The sequence below is a fragment of the Brachyistius frenatus genome, unplaced genomic scaffold (genome assembly GCF_029030835.1).
Source record: "Brachyistius frenatus isolate BFR_SWC_R1_liver_20210118 unplaced genomic scaffold, ASM2903083v1 Contig_11, whole genome shotgun sequence".
Lineage (NCBI taxonomy): Eukaryota > Metazoa > Chordata > Actinopteri > Embiotocidae > Brachyistius > Brachyistius frenatus.
The window spans coordinates 6315079-6334271 of record NW_027210610.1 but is presented as its reverse complement, the minus strand read 5'-3'; the positions used below and the strand labels follow the sequence as shown (position 1 = coordinate 6334271).

The 19193-nt window shown below is 39.2% G+C and overlaps 1 protein-coding gene across 5 annotated transcripts in view; it reads left to right on the top strand.

Annotated features, from left to right (window-relative positions):
* The window catches only part of vti1a (vesicle transport through interaction with t-SNAREs 1A), a 150025-nt gene that overhangs the window by 26805 nt on the left and 104027 nt on the right, over positions 1 to 19193 (top strand). For 3 of the 5 annotated variants that reach the window (XR_011310640.1, XM_069691829.1, XM_069691831.1), the window contains exons 5-6: positions 1985 to 2005; positions 9015 to 9099. Coding sequence is in view for 4 of the 5 variants with exons in the window: in XM_069691829.1 (XP_069547930.1) it covers positions 1985 to 2005; positions 9015 to 9099 (106 nt within the window). In the remaining variant the exon portion in view is untranslated. The remainder of the gene's footprint in view (positions 1 to 1984; positions 2006 to 9014; positions 9100 to 19193) is intronic. The other 2 variants (XM_069691830.1, XM_069691832.1) reach the window with 1 other exon arrangement.

Sequence of the window (19193 nt, the reverse complement as noted above, 5' to 3'; positions counted from 1 at the left end):
GCTCATGCAGGAGTAATTATACCATTTACAATATTCTGTATTTACTGCTGTATATCTCTTGAGCAACACGAGCATCGTTGGCCACACTAAAGAATGGATGCCAAAGAAAAATAAAGCTAAACAGGAAGAAACAAGAACCACAGCTCAACATGCCCCTCGTATAGTTTTAATAAATCCTCCACAAGGACTTGCAATCAGTCAGGCAGCACAAATGAGCTCGAACAAGTTTTGTTTGGTATCCATTGACTGATGGCTGAGCTGGGGTGAGGGATCGCAGGATCTGATGGGTTTGTTCAATCCCCCCAAATAACCACATCCACAGTGTCGTTTTAAACTTTGGCCTCTTCAATAATGCATTCTTAGCAGGGAGTTGTTGCTTAAGTTAGAAAAGACAGTTTCCACTCTAAAGTGCGTCTTTTTACTGCCGACATTTTCAAGGGTAAGAGCTCTTTAGAAAAACATAAAGTTATACTTGTTTACCTCCCACGTTACAGATATTGACAGTATTTTTTGTTTACACCACGACAGTAAACTGTAGATATATTTTTATGATGAGCAAAAATGATGCAAGAACTATTTTTGAGATGCTTCTAAAATTACAAGGGCGACTGTTGTGGCAGAAGCAAGATTGTAGTGTGAGAATTAGTTTATGATTTTTGGTTGGTTTTTTTTGGTACTGTATAGATTCTTTCAGAATCCATTATTTATGAAACATTTCTTCGAGTGTATCTGCTGGTAGTGTTTTAAATAGAGGAGAGAAATGTTTGCAGTGCAGTATTGTTTTTTTTGTTTTTGTTTAGGATATCAGTGTATTGGTTTTTTTTAAAATTATTATTTCTTTATTCTGGCCATAAGAGCTCCTTGTCACCTGTTTGGGATTATTTTATACCAGATCTGGTGCATTTCTGGACCTTCTGCCAGCTTTGTTTTTAACCCTCGAGTTAAAAAGCAATCAGGTTTGTTACTCAGGATATAAAAACTCTCCCCTTATTTGACAATTATTCAATACTTAGCAAATCCATAATATACTTCCTTCCCCTTTCTCTGCCAAATGTGTTGCATTCCCACAATAAGCCTTTCTTCCTCCTCTAGAACTCAAACTTAAGAAAAGACCATGGGAAGCAACCTTTTTAATTGTGATTAGGCATAATTAATGGCAAATGGGATTACTGGCCTCCCTCAAATGTCTGATTCATTATCAGAGATGCAAGATTTTCCAGGACAGGGAATAGGAATAGCATTTCTTATTTACTTCACTTTAAATTTGCTATTCTCTTTCATCAAAAATGTATAGCTATGCTAAGATTCATTTTTCATGATCTGTGGCTGTCCCAATAATAAGCAGCACTGTATGTGTATACAATGGTAGCCCCAGGTAGCTTTCCATACATAATCTAAATAGCATGCACCTTTACTGAGATTGATAAGCTCCATGAAATATTGACGGCATATCAGCATTGATAAACAGTGGTAGAAATAGTGTGCCTCAGCATTTCTAGAGCTTGGTTCCAGAGGGCACACATTTTCCTTTTAATCCTTTTCCAGAGAATTTCACAAAATGACAGATACAAAATATTTTCCCCCATGTTTAAACATACTGTAAATGTGCAGACTATATTTTACTCTTTTTTTTTTTTTTCTTTTCTTTTGCTATATCAACTCCTGTGATGTGACTTCCTTGATAATGTTAGCTGATATTGCAAGTCGAGCGATCCATTCCCTCTCCTTGTTTAATGTGACAGCGGCAGGACTTGATCTTTGTTTGTTCAAAAAAGTCAGCTCGAGCGGCGTGTTTAGCTCCGTTTAATGTTTTTGTCTTGTGATTTCCAAATGCTAAACATGTAAACGGGTAAATCGTCAAGGTTAATTCTGCATCCAGCCACACGACTGATCGTCTTCCTGCCATGTTCCTGCTTTTTTTTTTTATCTGTCCTTCACTCCTCCATCTTTCTCTCTCCTCTCCTTTTTTGCTCTCATGATGCAGTTGATAAAGTTACGTGAAGAGGTAAGTGCTTCTCTGCTCTCACAATTTAAATTCTGCTTTCTCACTGAAATTTCCATTTGCCCTCTTCTCTCCCATAGAAAATTAAAATCAGCTCATTTGGACACTTTTTGCATGTCTGATTGAACAGCTTAAAGGCCAAACCACAGATAATGAATTCACTGAAGACCAGCTTCTCTAGTTCCCCCTCCCTTAAATATCAGAAAGTGAAGATGAGATATAATTTCTAATACACTTTTTTTTGAAGGGGAATCAAGTAAGTCTTAAAGTAGCTTGAGTTTAGACACAGTTTAGAATTTGATCAACTTCTTAATTTCAGGTGGGAACGGAAACTTGTAAAATTTCCCGTTCCTTAATTTTGTTGAATCGGGCCGAATAAGTTGCTTTTTGGACTTTTGGAATATACCAGACTGAGATTATTGCTAGTTATATGATGCGTGTTTAAGGCATTATGACTTTGTATTCGTTTTGTCATTCACCGTTGCATTAACATAACCACCGTTGCCAAAGATTATTGCACTTATTTCATAATTTTTGTATGTATTTTGTTAGTTGGACACTATAAAGTGCGTAAGTGTCAAAGTGCTATTGATTATACAGTATATACAGTGTGCATACATCTAACCGATGCTGGATTTACAAGGCGATTGCCAATACTGATAATAGGAAGTAAAAACATTATGGTATTGATGTATCAGCAAATATTCTTTATGTATATATCCTATACATACAGTATATGTAAACAACATTTTTTTTACAACAATCCTTCAAATGGGATCTTCGACCACTTTTAACGCTCGTGACAAAGATGTGTAATGTTGGCAGATATTTTCCGGTTTATTGTCCACAATGACATCAGTGCGCTGGAACAGTAAACCTCACTGCAAACTAAATAGTTTTAGATAACTATTAAAGAAAAGCAACAGCAGAAATGGAACAATTTCCGATTTACCCCAATCATCTGTTTCTGCCTTACATTCTGTAAACTAGTTTTTATATCAGCGCACATGGGCTAATATATACTCCAATATCGATATATCCGTCATAGACCAATATCAGACACATGGAAAGACGCATGTCAAAGTGTAAGTGAAATCCTTGTGACAATCATCCTCTGTTCATTGCTGAATTGTAGGTCATATTAGTGTATGCAACATCTAAAATACCTTTTTTTTTTTTTTTGCTGATAAAGTTAGCAACACACGAAGCTTGTTGCTTAATTTTGCTAGCTTACCAAAGTAGGCACACTATGGTAAGACTATGTGAAATGATGATGACTAATGACAATAATAATAACGATAGTTAGCATTAAAGATTAGCCATAAAAATTGTTCAGCCTGATTAGCAGCGCTTGCCTTGAATTTCTTCACTCTCAGGTGGTAAAGGAAAGGCTGCGATGCTGAGAGAATCCCTGCAACTTTTATGTCATTGCAACATCTGTATTAGCTGTAACTCTGATACAGACGTTCTAATTGTGCTGCTCCAGCAATAATTAGATGCAAACTGACTTTGTAAATCAAGTGAGTCTTTTGGGTAAAAAAAAACGAATTAGAGCAAACAATATCAAGCTACAATGACCACCCGTCATTGTGTTTCCTTTAAGTTTGAAAATATTTATAGTATTTACATAAGTGATGTGAAAACCCTGCTCACACATACAGCACTTTAAAGATCTATTATAAGTTAGGTAGTTGTGTTTAAAGTGGTATTTCAATAGCTTGCAAACAGTTCAATAGTAGCCTGAAACATTTAAACGTGGAACTGCTCAGCAATATCCCTATTATCATCTTAAATGTCATCATGCTTAAGTGTAATGTACATTTTCATAACACTGTGCTGCTATGTGAATATCAACCCTGCACTGTAACATCACAATGTTTCTGAAAAGTACTCATTAGTTGTCACATTATATCGAATGTATTATTATAACTAAAACTTTTGAAAATCCTTTCAGAGGAAGTGAATTTTGCTCTAATTGAGGCAGATTTTTTAGCTACTGTAACTTACACTCTATTCCTGTCCTGATCTGAACTTGTCTTTGGCAATGTACTTACACTATGTTGTTAAATGAGCCTTTGAGTGAGACTATATTCAAGAGGGATTCTGGAGTAGCAGAGTAATTCAATTCCTATCAAAGGCTCTCCATTCATACCTATCCATAATTTAGAGTGCCAACCTGACCCAGATGCCATGTTATCTCACTTTTTTCTTTTATTTAGCTGTACTTTTGTTTCCCCTTCTTCTTCCCACTTTTTTCTGTGCATTTCCTCCTAGCCTGAGGGTCAGAAGACATCTTGAGTTACCTCACCTGTCTTCCCTTTTTGGAATGGTCCAGGCTGTGTAATCGGGCGTGATTCTTTGCCCTCGTCGCCATTGCACTCTTTTACCCTCCTGCTCTTCCTGTATTTGTATCAAAGGCTGGCACAGCTTATACACACTTAAGCCTTGCTTTTAAAAAAACTACACTTTTTTTCTTCAGCTGAAAAACATGTTTAAATATTTAGCACCCATATTCACAGCTGTTTGACACTTGTAATTCCTCGTCTTACAAGTCCCAAACAAACGGCACAGAAGATCACACAGTCAGTCTGAATCACAGCTGTCATCATTATTCACTTTGACTCTCCCCCACCCTTATTGAAATAATAAGGAAATCATCTGAACTTTGGAAAATGGTGATAGTAACTGCCTGTGTTTGATATTGAAAAAAGGCAGGAGTAGGAAAGAAGAGGGGAGAGATTTCTTTTGAGCTACAGCTGCATTGTTCTGGGGCTCCCTGTTAATAACTTACAACTGAAGAGTGTTTCTTGACGCAAAAAAGCACAACAAATTTTTTTTGTGGTTCCTAAGAAGATCTTTGTTCAAAATGTAGGTGTCAGATGAAAAGGCATACATACATAGGCAGAAATGGTGGAGGTGGCGGTGGGGTGCACCGGTGCACTCACAGATGCACAATATTTCTCATATATTGTATTTAAATCCTTTGCTAGAAGGCTCCATGAGACAATCAGATATGATTTGATGAGATCCTTAGTTTTTTTTATTTTTTTTTAAAGTGGATAAATTGAGTTGCAAGCCAGTATTTTAGAATGAATAGGTGTTAGTAGACGTCTTTGCCTTATTCTGAAGGATTCACAAGTTTTATCAGAACCGCAGGGGTCAAACCTTGATATGGGACATTGTAACTCAGCAGGGGCCGGCAGTCACATTGCATTTCTCTCGGCAATAAATGCTGACAAGAAAATCTTGGATTTCTGCTTGCTGCAGAATAAAATAGCTCAACACTTTGATACGTTTACATTTTGTAGCTGTTGTGCAACATTACTGGAATATTTATTTTCTGGTGAGTAAGAGTTCCCTCATTTTAGCCTGTAGACATAATCTATATATCAGCCTTTTTCTACGTCGTGAGGGACGTTTAGTTTTCATTTTAGATGTTTCTTTTCATTATTTTCCATGGTATCATCTTGTGTTCATGGCTGGATTGTTCCATTATTAGGGCCATCACAGTGTGCCATTACTGGATTCTTAGTGGCTGAACTCTCACCCTTTCCTTCGCGTTCTGTCACCGTCAAACTCGGGACGCATTATTCTAATGATCACACACATATATACGCTGCCACTGCCACCAGTACCCCCACCCCCACCCCCCCCCACTCCCCACCTCCCACCACCAGCAACACCCCCTCCAACCTCACCCACCCACCCACCCACACTCACCCTCCCCTCCCCTCCCCTCCCCTCCCCCCGGGCCTAAAAGAAGACAGAACGAGGGAGAGAAGAGACACAGAGAGAGAGAAATTCAGGAGGAGAAAGCTTTGAAGTGGCTTTCCATCGCAGTGAGTCTGCCGGCCGTCTCCCCGAGACGTGTCACCTTTGCCGAGAGGGAATAGGAAAATCACGTTTCGAATGGTAATGATAACATACTAATCACTTGAGCTCTTTGAAGAACCCGGGGAGTGTGCTACTCTGTCAGTATCCCTGGCTGCCTCATGCTCCCAGGCACACACAGGCAGTGCAGCCATGGTCTAGGTGTATTAGCTTAAGCATTGCATGTCAATACGTCCCCTCGTTCTCAGCTGATCCATAGGGGCTCATTATAGCCCAAGCTTGGTCTCCATTTTTCTCCCACATGCATGCTGCCACCACGTCTGCTGGTGCCGCTACCACTTCCACACCCATGTAACCCCTCCCCCAACCCCCCGACCACACCCTTCACCGAAAACACACCTTGCATCCAGCCCCACTCGCCATCTCCTTATCGGTTTCCTCCTACCACAGGCCCATTTTACCAGCCATCCACCTACTTGTTCTCCTCTCCCTCCATCCTCCCCCTGCCCTCCCTTTAACTATTAAAAAGTATCTCAGCAATTTTAAATGACATCTGTCAGCGGCACAAAGAAAAAGGAAACGAGGGAAGGAGTTCAGAGGGAGTTTTTCTCCTCCCTGCTCTTTTCCCATCCCTCTTGTTGTCAAACTTTGAAAAGTGTGTCGTTGACTTTTTTTTTTTTTTCCTCCACATTTTTCATTTCCTCTGAGTGATTAGCTGGTACATATTTTGACAGCCCAACCAAAAGTAGAGATTTCGCTTCTTCCCCTGTCCCCTCCGCTCATGTGATGGGCATAAACTCTTGTCAGTGGGGCGGTTGTCATTCATCGGGTTGTTTTTGAGTGTCAAATGTGTTACATCTGATCAGTTTCTTAACATAGCGCATTAGAAAGGCCATCAAAACCAACAGCGTTCAAGTAAACATTTAACTCTTCCATGTTTATGCTGTTTGTGATCCTCTTCTGAATGCTGTATGGTTTAGTGAAAGCTTGGTCTGAGTTTGGACTTGTACATAAAGGATCTCGGTTCAGCGGATAAAAAGGGACTGTATATGTTGTTTTTGAAAGTATGTTTATACGCCGATAAGCCACAACATTAAAACCACTAGCAAGTGAAGCATAAAGTATAATACAACAGCCCGGCAGTTAATCCTCCCTTCATTCAGATTTTAATGTTAATTTGTTATTCAATCTGATTGAGAGGTGTTGATATATGTTAATGGTCAGTTTGGAGACTGTAATTTGTGGTGCTGCACTGGGTTCCGAACAATTTGTTCCTTCAATCTAAATTAAATGTGTTAACAAATTATTATATAACCTGCAGTTCAACAGCACCACAAATCACAGTCTCCAAAATTATCATTAAAATAAATCATCACCTCTCTCCATTAGATTAAATACCATCAGAACATTATAATCCTTATGTAGGAAGAACTTTTGCTGGACTGTTGTGTCATACTTAATGCTTCACCTCAGTGGTTTTAATGTTAGAACTGATTGGTGTCTGTTAAATTGTTGGTTGAAAGTTTACGCTCCACAAATATAGATTCATATTAGAATTGATTGAGATTAGCTGCCACAATAGTAAGGTATCATACTCACAAACTTCGACTGTAGATCTGTCTTTTGAATACACTTAAATATTTGGCTGGCAGTTTGTAAAACCAAACTCCCAAAACAATTTTATCAAAATTTTTAAATCAGCTGGAAACAAGCATCGTGATGAAATCAATTAATAAGTATAATAAATCAACTTCAATATCCAGTCATTATTTGAAACTGAATCATATAAAACCATTTTAAAGTGCAGAATCACCGAGCAACATGGCCCCAATACGGTTTACAGACATGAACCAGAACATATGGCAAGCGAATAAGATAATACAAGTTAAAGTAAGACAACCACACAGAAACATTAATGTTAACATATGGTAATGTGAGGTCTTTATCACAGAGTGAAACTTAATTCAGACATTTGAAAGTCACCACACAAACAGTCACAAGTTACAGGTCATAATAAAGTCTCCCTGCCTTTTAAAGAAAAAAAAAAAACGACTGAATGTCAAGAATATAGAATCTGTTTGGGGAAAAAAAAGAGAACCTCAATGGAAAAATTGCATTTTTAGGCAACCCCTATTGCAGCCTCCACCAAAGCAAGCGAGATAAGTCATAGTTAGTAAGCCTTCAGTCTGCAGATCAGCTCAAAGCCCTTGCTGGTAAGACATGAATGGTTGAGCTAGAGAAGAAACTAAACCCACCGGTGTACTCTGTATCTCAGGAACTGCTATCAGTTGTGTGCACTCTTGTGTACTCGTGATATTACAGCCCCTGCGAAGACCTTGATACTCACAAACATCCACTTTGAGAAAAAAAATTATCAAATTGCCTATTTAATAATTTATGAAACACATCTTTTCTCGACATGCTCTCTGAACTCCATGCTTTAAATGGGCAGTCTTGTCAATTGTTGATAGCTGTGAGGAAGCCAAGGGGGAACACAGTAACTCATACATCATGAATTACTGTTTTGATCCACTAATGTGGATAAACAAGAAGCAGAGAAGAAATGTGACGGTTTTGTTTCGGATGCATATAACATTTCACTTTGATATACATTTATGACACTGATGAGTTTGAAAATCTTGGACTTTATTACTGTTATGATATTTTTTTTTTTTAAGGAACGTTAGACTTTATATGCTTCATTACAAGGGTGTAGATGTTGATTTTTCCTCCAGCTGGATGCTATCACCTGGACGGGGATGTTCTTTTGACTGTGAAGCTCTTTAAATTCAATTTTATTTATTATCTTAACGTGTTTTTTCTCCCTGCCTAAACGGTTGTCTGTGCAGCACAAGGCTGGCCTGTGAAACAATACGAGGAGGCAACAAAGCTCCAAGTAGTTTCTTCTTTTTATGTCCAAGATGAGGCAGCAGCACCCATTACATTGTCAGCCTCAACATGCATTTACTTGATATTCCATCAGCATATAACACATTGTCATCCATGAAGGTTATTGCCAACCTGGTTGTATTATGTTGTCGCTGTGGATGTGGTCTGTCTGTTTAGGTGACAGTGTTGATGTGTTTCTTTGAAATGGGTCCCAGCCCTCTCAATCAATTTTTATTTTGTGTTTGTTTCTGTGGCTTTATTTTTTTTTTCTCCTCCTCTCTATTTATTGCAGAGAGCGCATCTGTTGGACAACACAGAGAAGCTGGAAAGGTCATCACGGAGACTGGAGGCCGGCTACCAGATAGCAGTGGAAACCGGTACGTATTCTGTTATGGATTGGAAAGGAGTGGGGCGGTGTTGGGTGGGGGTTCAAGATAGTGGTGAGGATGAGTGAGCGACAGCAAATTGTCTCGCTCATATGCGAGGTGGGTGGATATGTGTGTGTTTGGAAGGTGGAATGTGGGGGGGGGGGGTCGGAGGAAGAAAAAAAAAAAAGAAAAACTGCTTCCTTGACGCCTGATGACATTTTCGGGAGCACATCAAAGGTGAGCCAGGGAGGGAGAGAGAGAAGTGTACAGGCGACAGATCGGGCGCTCCTTCTCCTTCCTCTGCTCCTGAAGAAAATTCAAGCATCGCTGTGGCTCTGTGTGTCTGTGTGTGTGTGTGTGTTATTCATGCATGTGTGTTGGGTGGGTGGTGCTGTGCTTTTTTACACAAACAGATAGGGGGTCTATGGAAATAAACAATGTCAGCGTTCCTCCTGAAGTTCTTAATTTGGGAGTGCAGAAGAAAGAAAATAAAAACATATCACTTTCTAAATAAACCATCTGAAAAACACACACAAACTCCTTTTTCCCTCATTATCAAGGATGGTTTTAATCTTAAAATAGGAAGAAATCTCATTGGGATCTTAAATAGATTTAACCAGTTAGCATATTTTTTTTTTTCTTCCTGTCTTCCTTCCTGACAGTCACCACATTATTGAGGCACAGTGTATTCCTCAGAGATATATCAAAGCTCATTCTTGAAGTATCAACCAGCTTTCTGTGGCTTCCGTTGTAGTTTTGAAAAAGTTTGTCAATTTACACTATAATCGCGGGGTGGCTGGTGCGTGCGACATCGACAGATTTAATAATTCAAGTCAAGGAAGGTTCGCACGCAGACCATCAGCTTTTGATGTTCTCTGTAACTTGCATTCACAAATTCATAAATACAATCTGCATTCTCTGCTTAAAAATGTTGATTCAAACGTCTCAGATGATCCAGACGTTACTCGAGTTTCTCGACGGTGTGAAATTCTGCGACAGCCGGCTGATTTTTTTTTTATTTCCACCCAGCCGCATCTTTTTGCAGTGGCTTGTTTTGATGTTGTGCCTCACAGCTTGGTTTGTCGGTAAAGCAGTGGGCCTTGGCTTAACGGTGTTGGGCCCAGCGGTTTCTCCTGCTGCAGTCGGCCATATGCCCCATGACCCCGTGTCACCAGTGGCCGTCTCATCCACTGTGTGTGCAGCTAGCTAAGAACAATGCTCGTTTATCCTGCCTTGGTCCCGCACACTTGGCTCGGTCTACACCAGCTGTGGGGTGTGTTTGTGGTTTGGTGGGGAAGCTTCGCCCCGTGTCTTTAATCCATGACCTCTTCCTTTACTCTGCTGTCGATACCAACACTCCGCTCTGATGCACAACCTGAAATGGCAATGTCTCCAGGTCAAATCAAGAATAGATCTGCACCAGCAACATAGATACACAGGAAATATTTAGATCTCCACCAGACTACTTGCTATGCAAGCGCTCAAATTCAACAAACACAATTGGCACCAACATTAGGTAGCCAGATTTATCCTCAGAGTTCACCATCTGATCCCAAATTCTGTTTGGGTCTTTAATTTAGCGTTGTTCACCCATCTATAACTATATATATTTATTGTTGTGGTCCCAGAGTAGCTCCTCACAACACTTCCCAGACATCTTGATAATAGCTTAGATCATAGTCCTGCCAAAGCTCTCAGAATACTGAGTCACAGTACACTAAGTACTGGGATTTGTCTTTATTTTTTACCACACTAAATTGTTTACTCTTACAGTCCAACAAAGGCTCCATTTATTGTACTTCCTTCTCTTTCACAGCAGCAAATACACAATAATAAAATATATATCCAAGTAGTGAACTAAGCTTTATTCATGCACACTGTGAAAGTGTCACTGGCAACTGGTGAGGAATAAGCTTTGTGTTTTCCAATGCAGAGGTGTGGCGTCCATAGATATTAAACAAGAATAATTAGAGCATTAAGTGTTTCTACAATCAGACACTCTGTGGTCGCACTTTTCTTGCCACAAACCTCAACTCTCCTCAGACATCTAAGCTGTACTTTTCACCAAGAGCAGTTTAACGTCGTTAGTTTGCAGTAATTCAAAGTTGCATTTTCCATCCGCAATGAGACATTAGCCCTTAAGAACCGCAATTGACCAAATAGGGGGGAAGTTGAACGAAAAGACATTTTATTTCAAAGAAATAAGATCCTGAACAAAGAAATGGCGTAGAAACTCAGCTTTGCCCCTTTTTCTCTCCACCACCGACGATATATCTCTTAATGACCAGGAACAAAAAAGCCAGGATGCTTCTAGGTCACATTTAAGGAAAAAAAAAAAAAGAGGACTCTTAGTTCTAAGAAAAGATGAATCTTGACACTGTACCATTTTATCATAGATAGTTTAGCTTTTTTTTTTTTTTTTTTTTTCTTCTATTCTCAATGTCTCTAGTGTATTTAGTGAAAACAAAGGCTTGCCAAAAGCAGTGAGAGCCCTCAGAGGGATATGGAGGAGAGTCTTTGGACATGCAGAGCTATTTACCACACACACCCTCAAGAACCAGGGTTCTGTGTTTGTCTCATAAATAAAGTATAGAACTTCATTAGTGAAGAGCACTGACTTAAAAGCCCAGGCGGAGGGACATAGCAGACATGGAGGCTAGCCCAGTTAAAGAGGGCAGTAAATAAAGAGGGAGGGCATGCAGTTAGCCAATTTAAAGACATTTGAGTCATGGGCATTTGAAATACCCAAATGTGGAGACTTGTCAAATGTGTTGAATCAAAGAGCTGCCAGATTTGAGTCCTTCCCTCCACAGTTGAAAATATTTTGAATGATTTATGATAGCTTGTTTAGAAGGTGCATGTCAGATAAGACATCTAAGTTGCAATGATTAGCTGTTCCACCTTTCTGGTTATTTTTTGACGAGGAGAGAGTTGAGTCTCATGCTGATTGGCATTTCACACAAGACACGGCGTGGCCAAAGAACTCAAGATTTCCCAGTTGTGGTCAGTGGTCATCAAAATCACAACTTTCATAATTAAATTAGGTTTAAATTCAAATTGCTTCATGTCAACAACTGTTTTTGGACAATAACTGAAAAATTACAGGTCATGAACTTTGAATCATGGGCTCATCATAGGAGCGATAGTTTTATATGTGCTGGAAATGACTGCAGTTCGTTTGCAGAGATGTGACTTGTGTAGTAACTTGTGATATAATGTAGAATTTGCCTTTTTTTTTAAAAATTTAATAGATAAATTAAAAAAAAGAAAACTTAAGGCAATTTAATTTTGCAAGATACCAGTTACTGCTAATGCCAATCAGAGTCGGTATTTAACAATTGTACAATTCAGTAAATCACTCTGCAAATATGGAGTGGATTCACTTTGAAAATTCATCCCCCTTTATACTTGTGCAGTTGACACAAATAACCTAGCAATGCCAGCAAAATGAGCTGCAGAAACAAAGAGGGAGGCAGACAAAAGCCTCGCTACTCTGCATTTTAAAGGTGGCCAACAAGAGGCTGAGAACACTTCTTAGGTGAGTGTTCTTGGTGTTTAGAGGCCTGTAATCAATCCTGCAAAATGGAAACAGCTCATTAGGGATTGATTTCAGCCCCGTTTAGATAAGCAGAGAGAGTCGGGGTGCGGCCCCCAGGGGCCCCAGCCGAGCCCAAAGTTCATGCCATGCCAGGTAGAGAGCAGCACCGCAGGCTATCAACTTTATTAGGATGGAGATAAGCTGATTAGACCTTGTCAATCAAAGGTGCCAGTGACTCAATCATGATCCAGGGGATTTTTTTTTTTCTTTCTGTCTCCCCCCCTTTTCTCTCTGTTCCCACTCTCACAATCGCCCCTCTCTTTTTTTTTTTGTGATAAATCATTGAAGCAACCAACAAAGTGGCAGCCATCGCTGGGCTAAGCTAAGCAGCCCTGCAGTTGTCACCAAGGCAGACGTGTGAGGACCCTGTGATGATGTGACGACTATATTAAAGAGTACATCAATTTGTTTTAGAGCAGTTTGATTTTCAACCGCAGTGGTATTAAAAAAAAAAAAAAAAAAAAAAAAAGGGGGTGGGGGCGACGATGGGGAGGGCGAGCATGTCGGCGGCGTCATCGAACAGGATTCCAGTGGCAGAGCAAGGGGTGCTGGGGCAGCAAGAAATAAATAGATAAATGACAGAGTGACGAGAAATAAATAAATATGGTTTTGTAAACATAAAAAAAAAAAAATCTTCATGGCTCCCTTTTGAAGCAGAGTGTGGCTTTGAGTCTTGCTGAGAGTCCATGGGTGCTGGAGTGGCCCAGTAACACAGCACACGTTTGTCCCGACTCTCTATCTCTCCCCCTCCATCTTCGTCTCTTTCTCTGTTTCTCTCCCACTCGCTTTCTTTCTCCCTGTTCCTTCTAAAGATCAGACTCAATGGTTCTTTTGGTGCCGGGCCACCAAAGTGGCGCTTGCTCCTCAAATCCATAAGCAAACACTCACTTAACAAATGACATAATCAGTTACATTCATGAAGCCAGAACTATGTTTGGAGCAGAGGCTATTAATAGCTTTGTACAGATTTTATTTCATTCTTTAATATTTCAAATATTACTTTAATCCAAAGTAATACAGATACATGGATATTAATTACATTTGAACATTTTTCTTCAAATTAAAATCCTACAAATTAAAAAGTTAATAAATAAATCCTTAATTGGGATGGACATTTTTGCATATTGTCATTTACTTTTAGATTCTTTACCTTTTAAATTAAGTTTATATTATTTATTTGAGGTTTTGTTTGACCTGCTAAAGCACCAGAAATTTATACTTGGAGGATTTGTTTCAGTCACGACATGAATGACTAGTCGAGATATATACAGTATATATGCAATGTAAGTCTTTCACTTATTAACATGTAGTTGAATCTTTTCTTACTTCTTTTTTTTTTTAGTTTATTCTCTCTGTTCTACATTGTAGTTTGAATATTTTAAGCATCTCCTTTTCATTTCTATTTTTAAAAGGACAGTTTGCTAAAGTGGATTTCCTTAAGGTACAGCATGATAAATCACTTTTTTGTAGGCTGATACAATTGGTGTGTTGCATTGTGTTCAAAAAGAATATGAAGTTATTTGATAATTGTTTGATTAATGGAGCTACGGAGAGCTATGACTTAAATATTTCACAGCTTGAGTTTTCAGCTAAGGAGAACGGAGGCCTTTTTAAAAAAGGGGAAAAAAATTTTTTTCTATAGCCATTTAAAAAGAAAACAATTATTAAAAACACTGCCAAAATTTCGCTTGAAACCACATTTCCCAAATATATATGCTTCAACGCATAACATCTTGCTCTCAGAAAATCTAGCCGTGGGTGAGCTGTTTATCGGTAAACCCCCGGTGGATGAAAGGCGTTGCAATAATGATTTTTTTTCTCTCCTAATCGGACCTTGTCAGCAAGGCGTCTTATCGTGGAGAGGAAAATGACACCGATCCTATCGAAGAGCCTGGAGTCCGAGTCGGCGGCGTGTGTCCCCCCCAATCATGGCCGGCCGTGGCCCAGCCATATCTAGCGCCGCCACAAACGGCGCGCAACGCTTTTTTCATGTGGACTTCAAAAACGTCGCGAGTCATTAAAATTGCACCCACGTTCGGCAGCGGGGATCAGCCGCTCTGGAGCGAAAATGGGATGTGGGAAGAGGAGACTCACTAAATGTGTTAATTCCATCCTCACATGTTTACGGCTTAATTTTAATCTGTTTGAGGGAGGAGGAGGGGCGGAGGGGACGATTGGAAAGGGGGGCGGGAGGGGCAATGAGAAAGCCTCGCACTGCAATAAATCGCCATTATCTTTGACACCCTAGGACTCAGCTGTTCCAGGGATTTAGGGGTCCACTGGCAACAGTGTATATCGGAGGGCATGAAAACACTGTTTACGCTTGAACTGCGGTAGCTAAGGTGCAATCACCAGTTTCAGGCGGCCCCAGACAAAAGGCCTTGCGTGCACAATGGCCAGCTAGCATACGGACCCTCAATGGAAGAGCTGAACCAACAGACTCAAGTATGTGTTTGTGTGTGTGAGCGTGTGCGCGTCCGCTTGCTACGTGTGCGTGGGCAAGCCCGTGTTTCTCCGTGTATCGACAGGTGTTCTCGCAAACATACAAATATTAGCTCAAGCTAAGCGGGGCTGCGAAGATGGAAATAAGTGTCATGTTTGTGTGAAATTAAATGAACCTTCCACCAAAAATAGAAGCCGATCAAGATTCCCTGACTGAATAATGAAGCTTCAGTCGAGCTTCAGTCCGCCAGTTAATACACCTCCTGCGTGCCTCCATTAGCTCTCAGCAAAGTGTTAGCTAGCATTAATAAAATTATGAGAAAATCTAATAATTAGACCTTTAGTCAGTTATTAGCTTCAACAAGGCTCTCAACATAATGAGACTCTTGGAAGTAATGATCTGACTAGAGAGCTCATTGGAGCTTCCCTGCTTAGTGAAACAGGAGACAACACTGTTAACAGCAATGTTGGTTTTACTATTTGAAATTATGCTTATATTGTCAAATAAAATCTAAACTTTGTAAGACTGATTTGACTTTAAATTTATGCCAAAACGTAGAACACACTTAATCAAGATTAATAAAGCTTTAATCAGTAACTTTACACACACATTTAAATGATGACAAACTACACTTCCACATCTTTATGATATGCAGTGAAACTAATATTGACCAAGTGAAATGACGTATAAAATATAAATATAATTTTAAGTGGAGGGAAAAGACAGCAATGGCGTTGCTTACTGAACACGTGCGACCCAACAAATTGAACAACATTTCTCAATATCAGACCACGAGGAATGTCCCCAACCATGGTAAATCACATTTTTCACCACTCTCCACTATACTACAAACGAATATAGTAGCAGTCTGTTTAATCAAAAAAAGATAATTTCAATAATGTGTCTTTAAGACCTTGGAAATTAAGTAATTTGAGCACGTGTAGATTGGTCCATATTCTCGATCAAACTTCATCCAAATCATGTATTGCTATAATCTAATCCTTATCTCACTCTCCAATTGCTAGATATCGGTACGCCACTACTGTATATCTTAAAAGACACCTCCGCGCCAACCTTAAATCAGATTTTTTTTTTCTTCTATTTTTAGTTTACAATAACTATAAAGATACCCCCTTCCTTCTCGCATGCAGAAGAAAAAAGCGTAGCGTTGACCTCTGGCTGACACAGAGAAAACCGAGGGAGAGAGGGGGAGATGGAGAAGAAGAAAGCAGCAGAAGGAGCGACGGAGAGGAGAGAGCTAAGACAACAACTGTGAAGAGCCGCATAGGGTTAAAGAAAAACTGTTTCAGAAGGAAATGGGAGACAAAAGCGACGACTCGGAGCCCCCCATGGGCGCTTTAAAGAGCCGCTACATCTGAGGCGCTGAAATATTAAAAACAGGAACGGAGAACCAAAAAAAAAAAAATAATAAATTAATATTGAAATAAAGTAAAGGAGTGGCAGTAAAATACAATTGTGCCACCTTGTCACCCGAGGATGTATATCAAAAAAATTCATTCAGTGATGAGAATGACGCAGTGAATGACAAGAAGCTTAATGACATTTAAAACCAGAAAAGATTGAGTGTGGATAGGTTGCTGTATAAGAACAAGACACGTAGATGTTGGCACGGAGATAACTTACTGCCACGTAAAAATGTTTTAACATTTTTCCCTTGTTTACAGATTTAAAAAAAAAAAAAAATAATAATAAAATCCCCTGGCTTCTCTTTGACCAGCAAAACCTCCCTTACACATGTTCTCATTTTCTATGTAGTAAAGTGACAACCTTTCTTATTTAAGGAGACGAAAGAGGCAAGCTGCTACAAAGCAGTGTGTGTATCTTCACAGTAAGTCTTCTGTCAAGCTGGCAGACATAAATGGGCAATTTTTTGATGCAGATTCAGCAGTGTTTTTTGGGTGAAAATTAAATGTAAGGCAGTGCTATTACTTTTCTACATTCCCCTTTTGCCTTCTTCACAGTTAAATGAAGTAGCAATTTTGTTCATTTTTAAAAATATAATCTTTCAATATGAGCTAAATACCTGTGATGCAACTTGCGGTCAGTTATAATTCCTTTTTTTTTTTTTTTCCTATATGTATGTTTTAAATGGATCATATAACAATGCCACAGTATTAATTGTATTTAATTAGTTATTACATTTTTACTTGATTGCATTCAAGAGAAAACATTAATTGCAGATCACAAGAAAATCATTCTGCATCCTATTGACAATTGTAAAACCTGACAGGTAGGAAAAAATGCCTAATTCATCTTTGACTTCCAGCCAATGAAAACGTTTTCAGAGCAGGTATACTGACTCTAATGGGACAAGATCAAACTGTAGTTTTCAAATATTTTATCTTTTGAGAAAAAAAGAAAATCTTAATTGCATTCACAGTAGTATGAGTGGCAGTAAAGTGAGCACTAGTGAAAATGAGCAGTAGTAAACAGACTGCCATAAGTCAAAGTCACTGCTACCCATCTCACTGTTGATGATATTTTAATCTAAGTAGTTTATTTACTGTACAGCTAAATAAAAGCTACAGTTTGCAAAATTTATTTTGAGGCCCTACTGTAACAGTAAAATTAAACACTCAAAATATAGAAAATAAGCATTGCATACTTTTCCTGAAATTCTTTACTATCTTTACCAAAATGAAAAATAAACTGTTTTGAAATAGATCATCTCCTCTTACTTTATTCCATTTTTTTTTTTAAATTTCAAGTGAAAAACAATTCTTGCTTTTCAGTTTTCTCCCAAATAGTTGTCCCTCCAAATGTAGCAGTAACTATAACTTTTAATTTATTGAGTGCCACTGAACTCAGCACACGTCGTGTAAAGATTTATATGTACTTTTTGGTAAAGTTTTGTATAAATGTTATTTCGCCCCCTTTAAAAAATAATCCAGTACAGAAAAACACATGTTAACACTGTACATTTTGTAGGAAATTATATCTATTTCCCCAACACCCTCACACCAGTGTCTCCAATGCAGCCTGGAGATTAATAAATGATAGATTGCGATTAAATAATTTGACTTCATATATGTTTATGAGGAGCTCCTGGGAAACTGCTGTACTTTTTAAACTATTATGATTCTTTTTTGTTAAATTGTAGATACAAGTTTTACACTTGTGGAAATAATGCTTGTTCGTGTCATAGATGATGACAGTAACAACATTCACCTTACATCTGTTCATGTGTTTTAATAGAATAAGTGTTTATTTATGTTTTAGAGTCATAAAATGACTGGTCTGGAGTAATCCAGAGCATTTTAATGCTTGCAACAGTTTGTATTATTTTGAAAGAACCTTTCCCATCTGGGGACTGCCTCCAAAAATCTGAGGAAACAACCCAAAACAGCAACACTAACTCTTTTTAGCGTAAGATGGTGTAGCTGCTGCTTTGTTGTCAGAGTCATTTAGTGAATGCGCTGTGCGTCACTTCTCGTATAGTCACACAGATGTCTTGTAGGTGCCCAGGTAGAGGGCCTGTCGCCTACAAACTACGTGGCACATTTTGCACGACAGTACGCGAGGCTCATACTTTTACACTTTTTACTTGGTCGAAATCTAAAAAAGTACAATTGATCATGATCTCTGCAGCAGTAAGTGTTGGCTCTAGCCTTGAGGAAACAATTTGATCCAGTGTTAGAAAGCCATACAGGGCTAAATGCAGTCATTAGCTCGTTATTAATCTGCATAGACAATTGCCGGAGCCTCCCACCCTGCAAGACACACAATTATACTGTACAAACAGAGTGAGGCACATTAGCCATCTCCGTCTGTCCTTGCTCCTCTTTTTTGCTCAATGGTAGCCCCAAGGAGCACACCTCCCCTCCCTTGTCAAAGAAGCTTCCTCCTTGGCTGTCCTGTGCCCATCAGACAGGGTGCCCGCCCGCTTAAGACACCCAGGGAACATGAAACAGAGCCGGGCCGAGATGTCAGCTGGTTGCCCCATCTGCCAGTCAGTGGGATGGTAAAGCTTTTGTCCTGGGGGGTAACCTTAGGAGTGCTCTGTGTGTTGCTCAAGCGTGTGCGTGTGCATGTTGCTTTGGG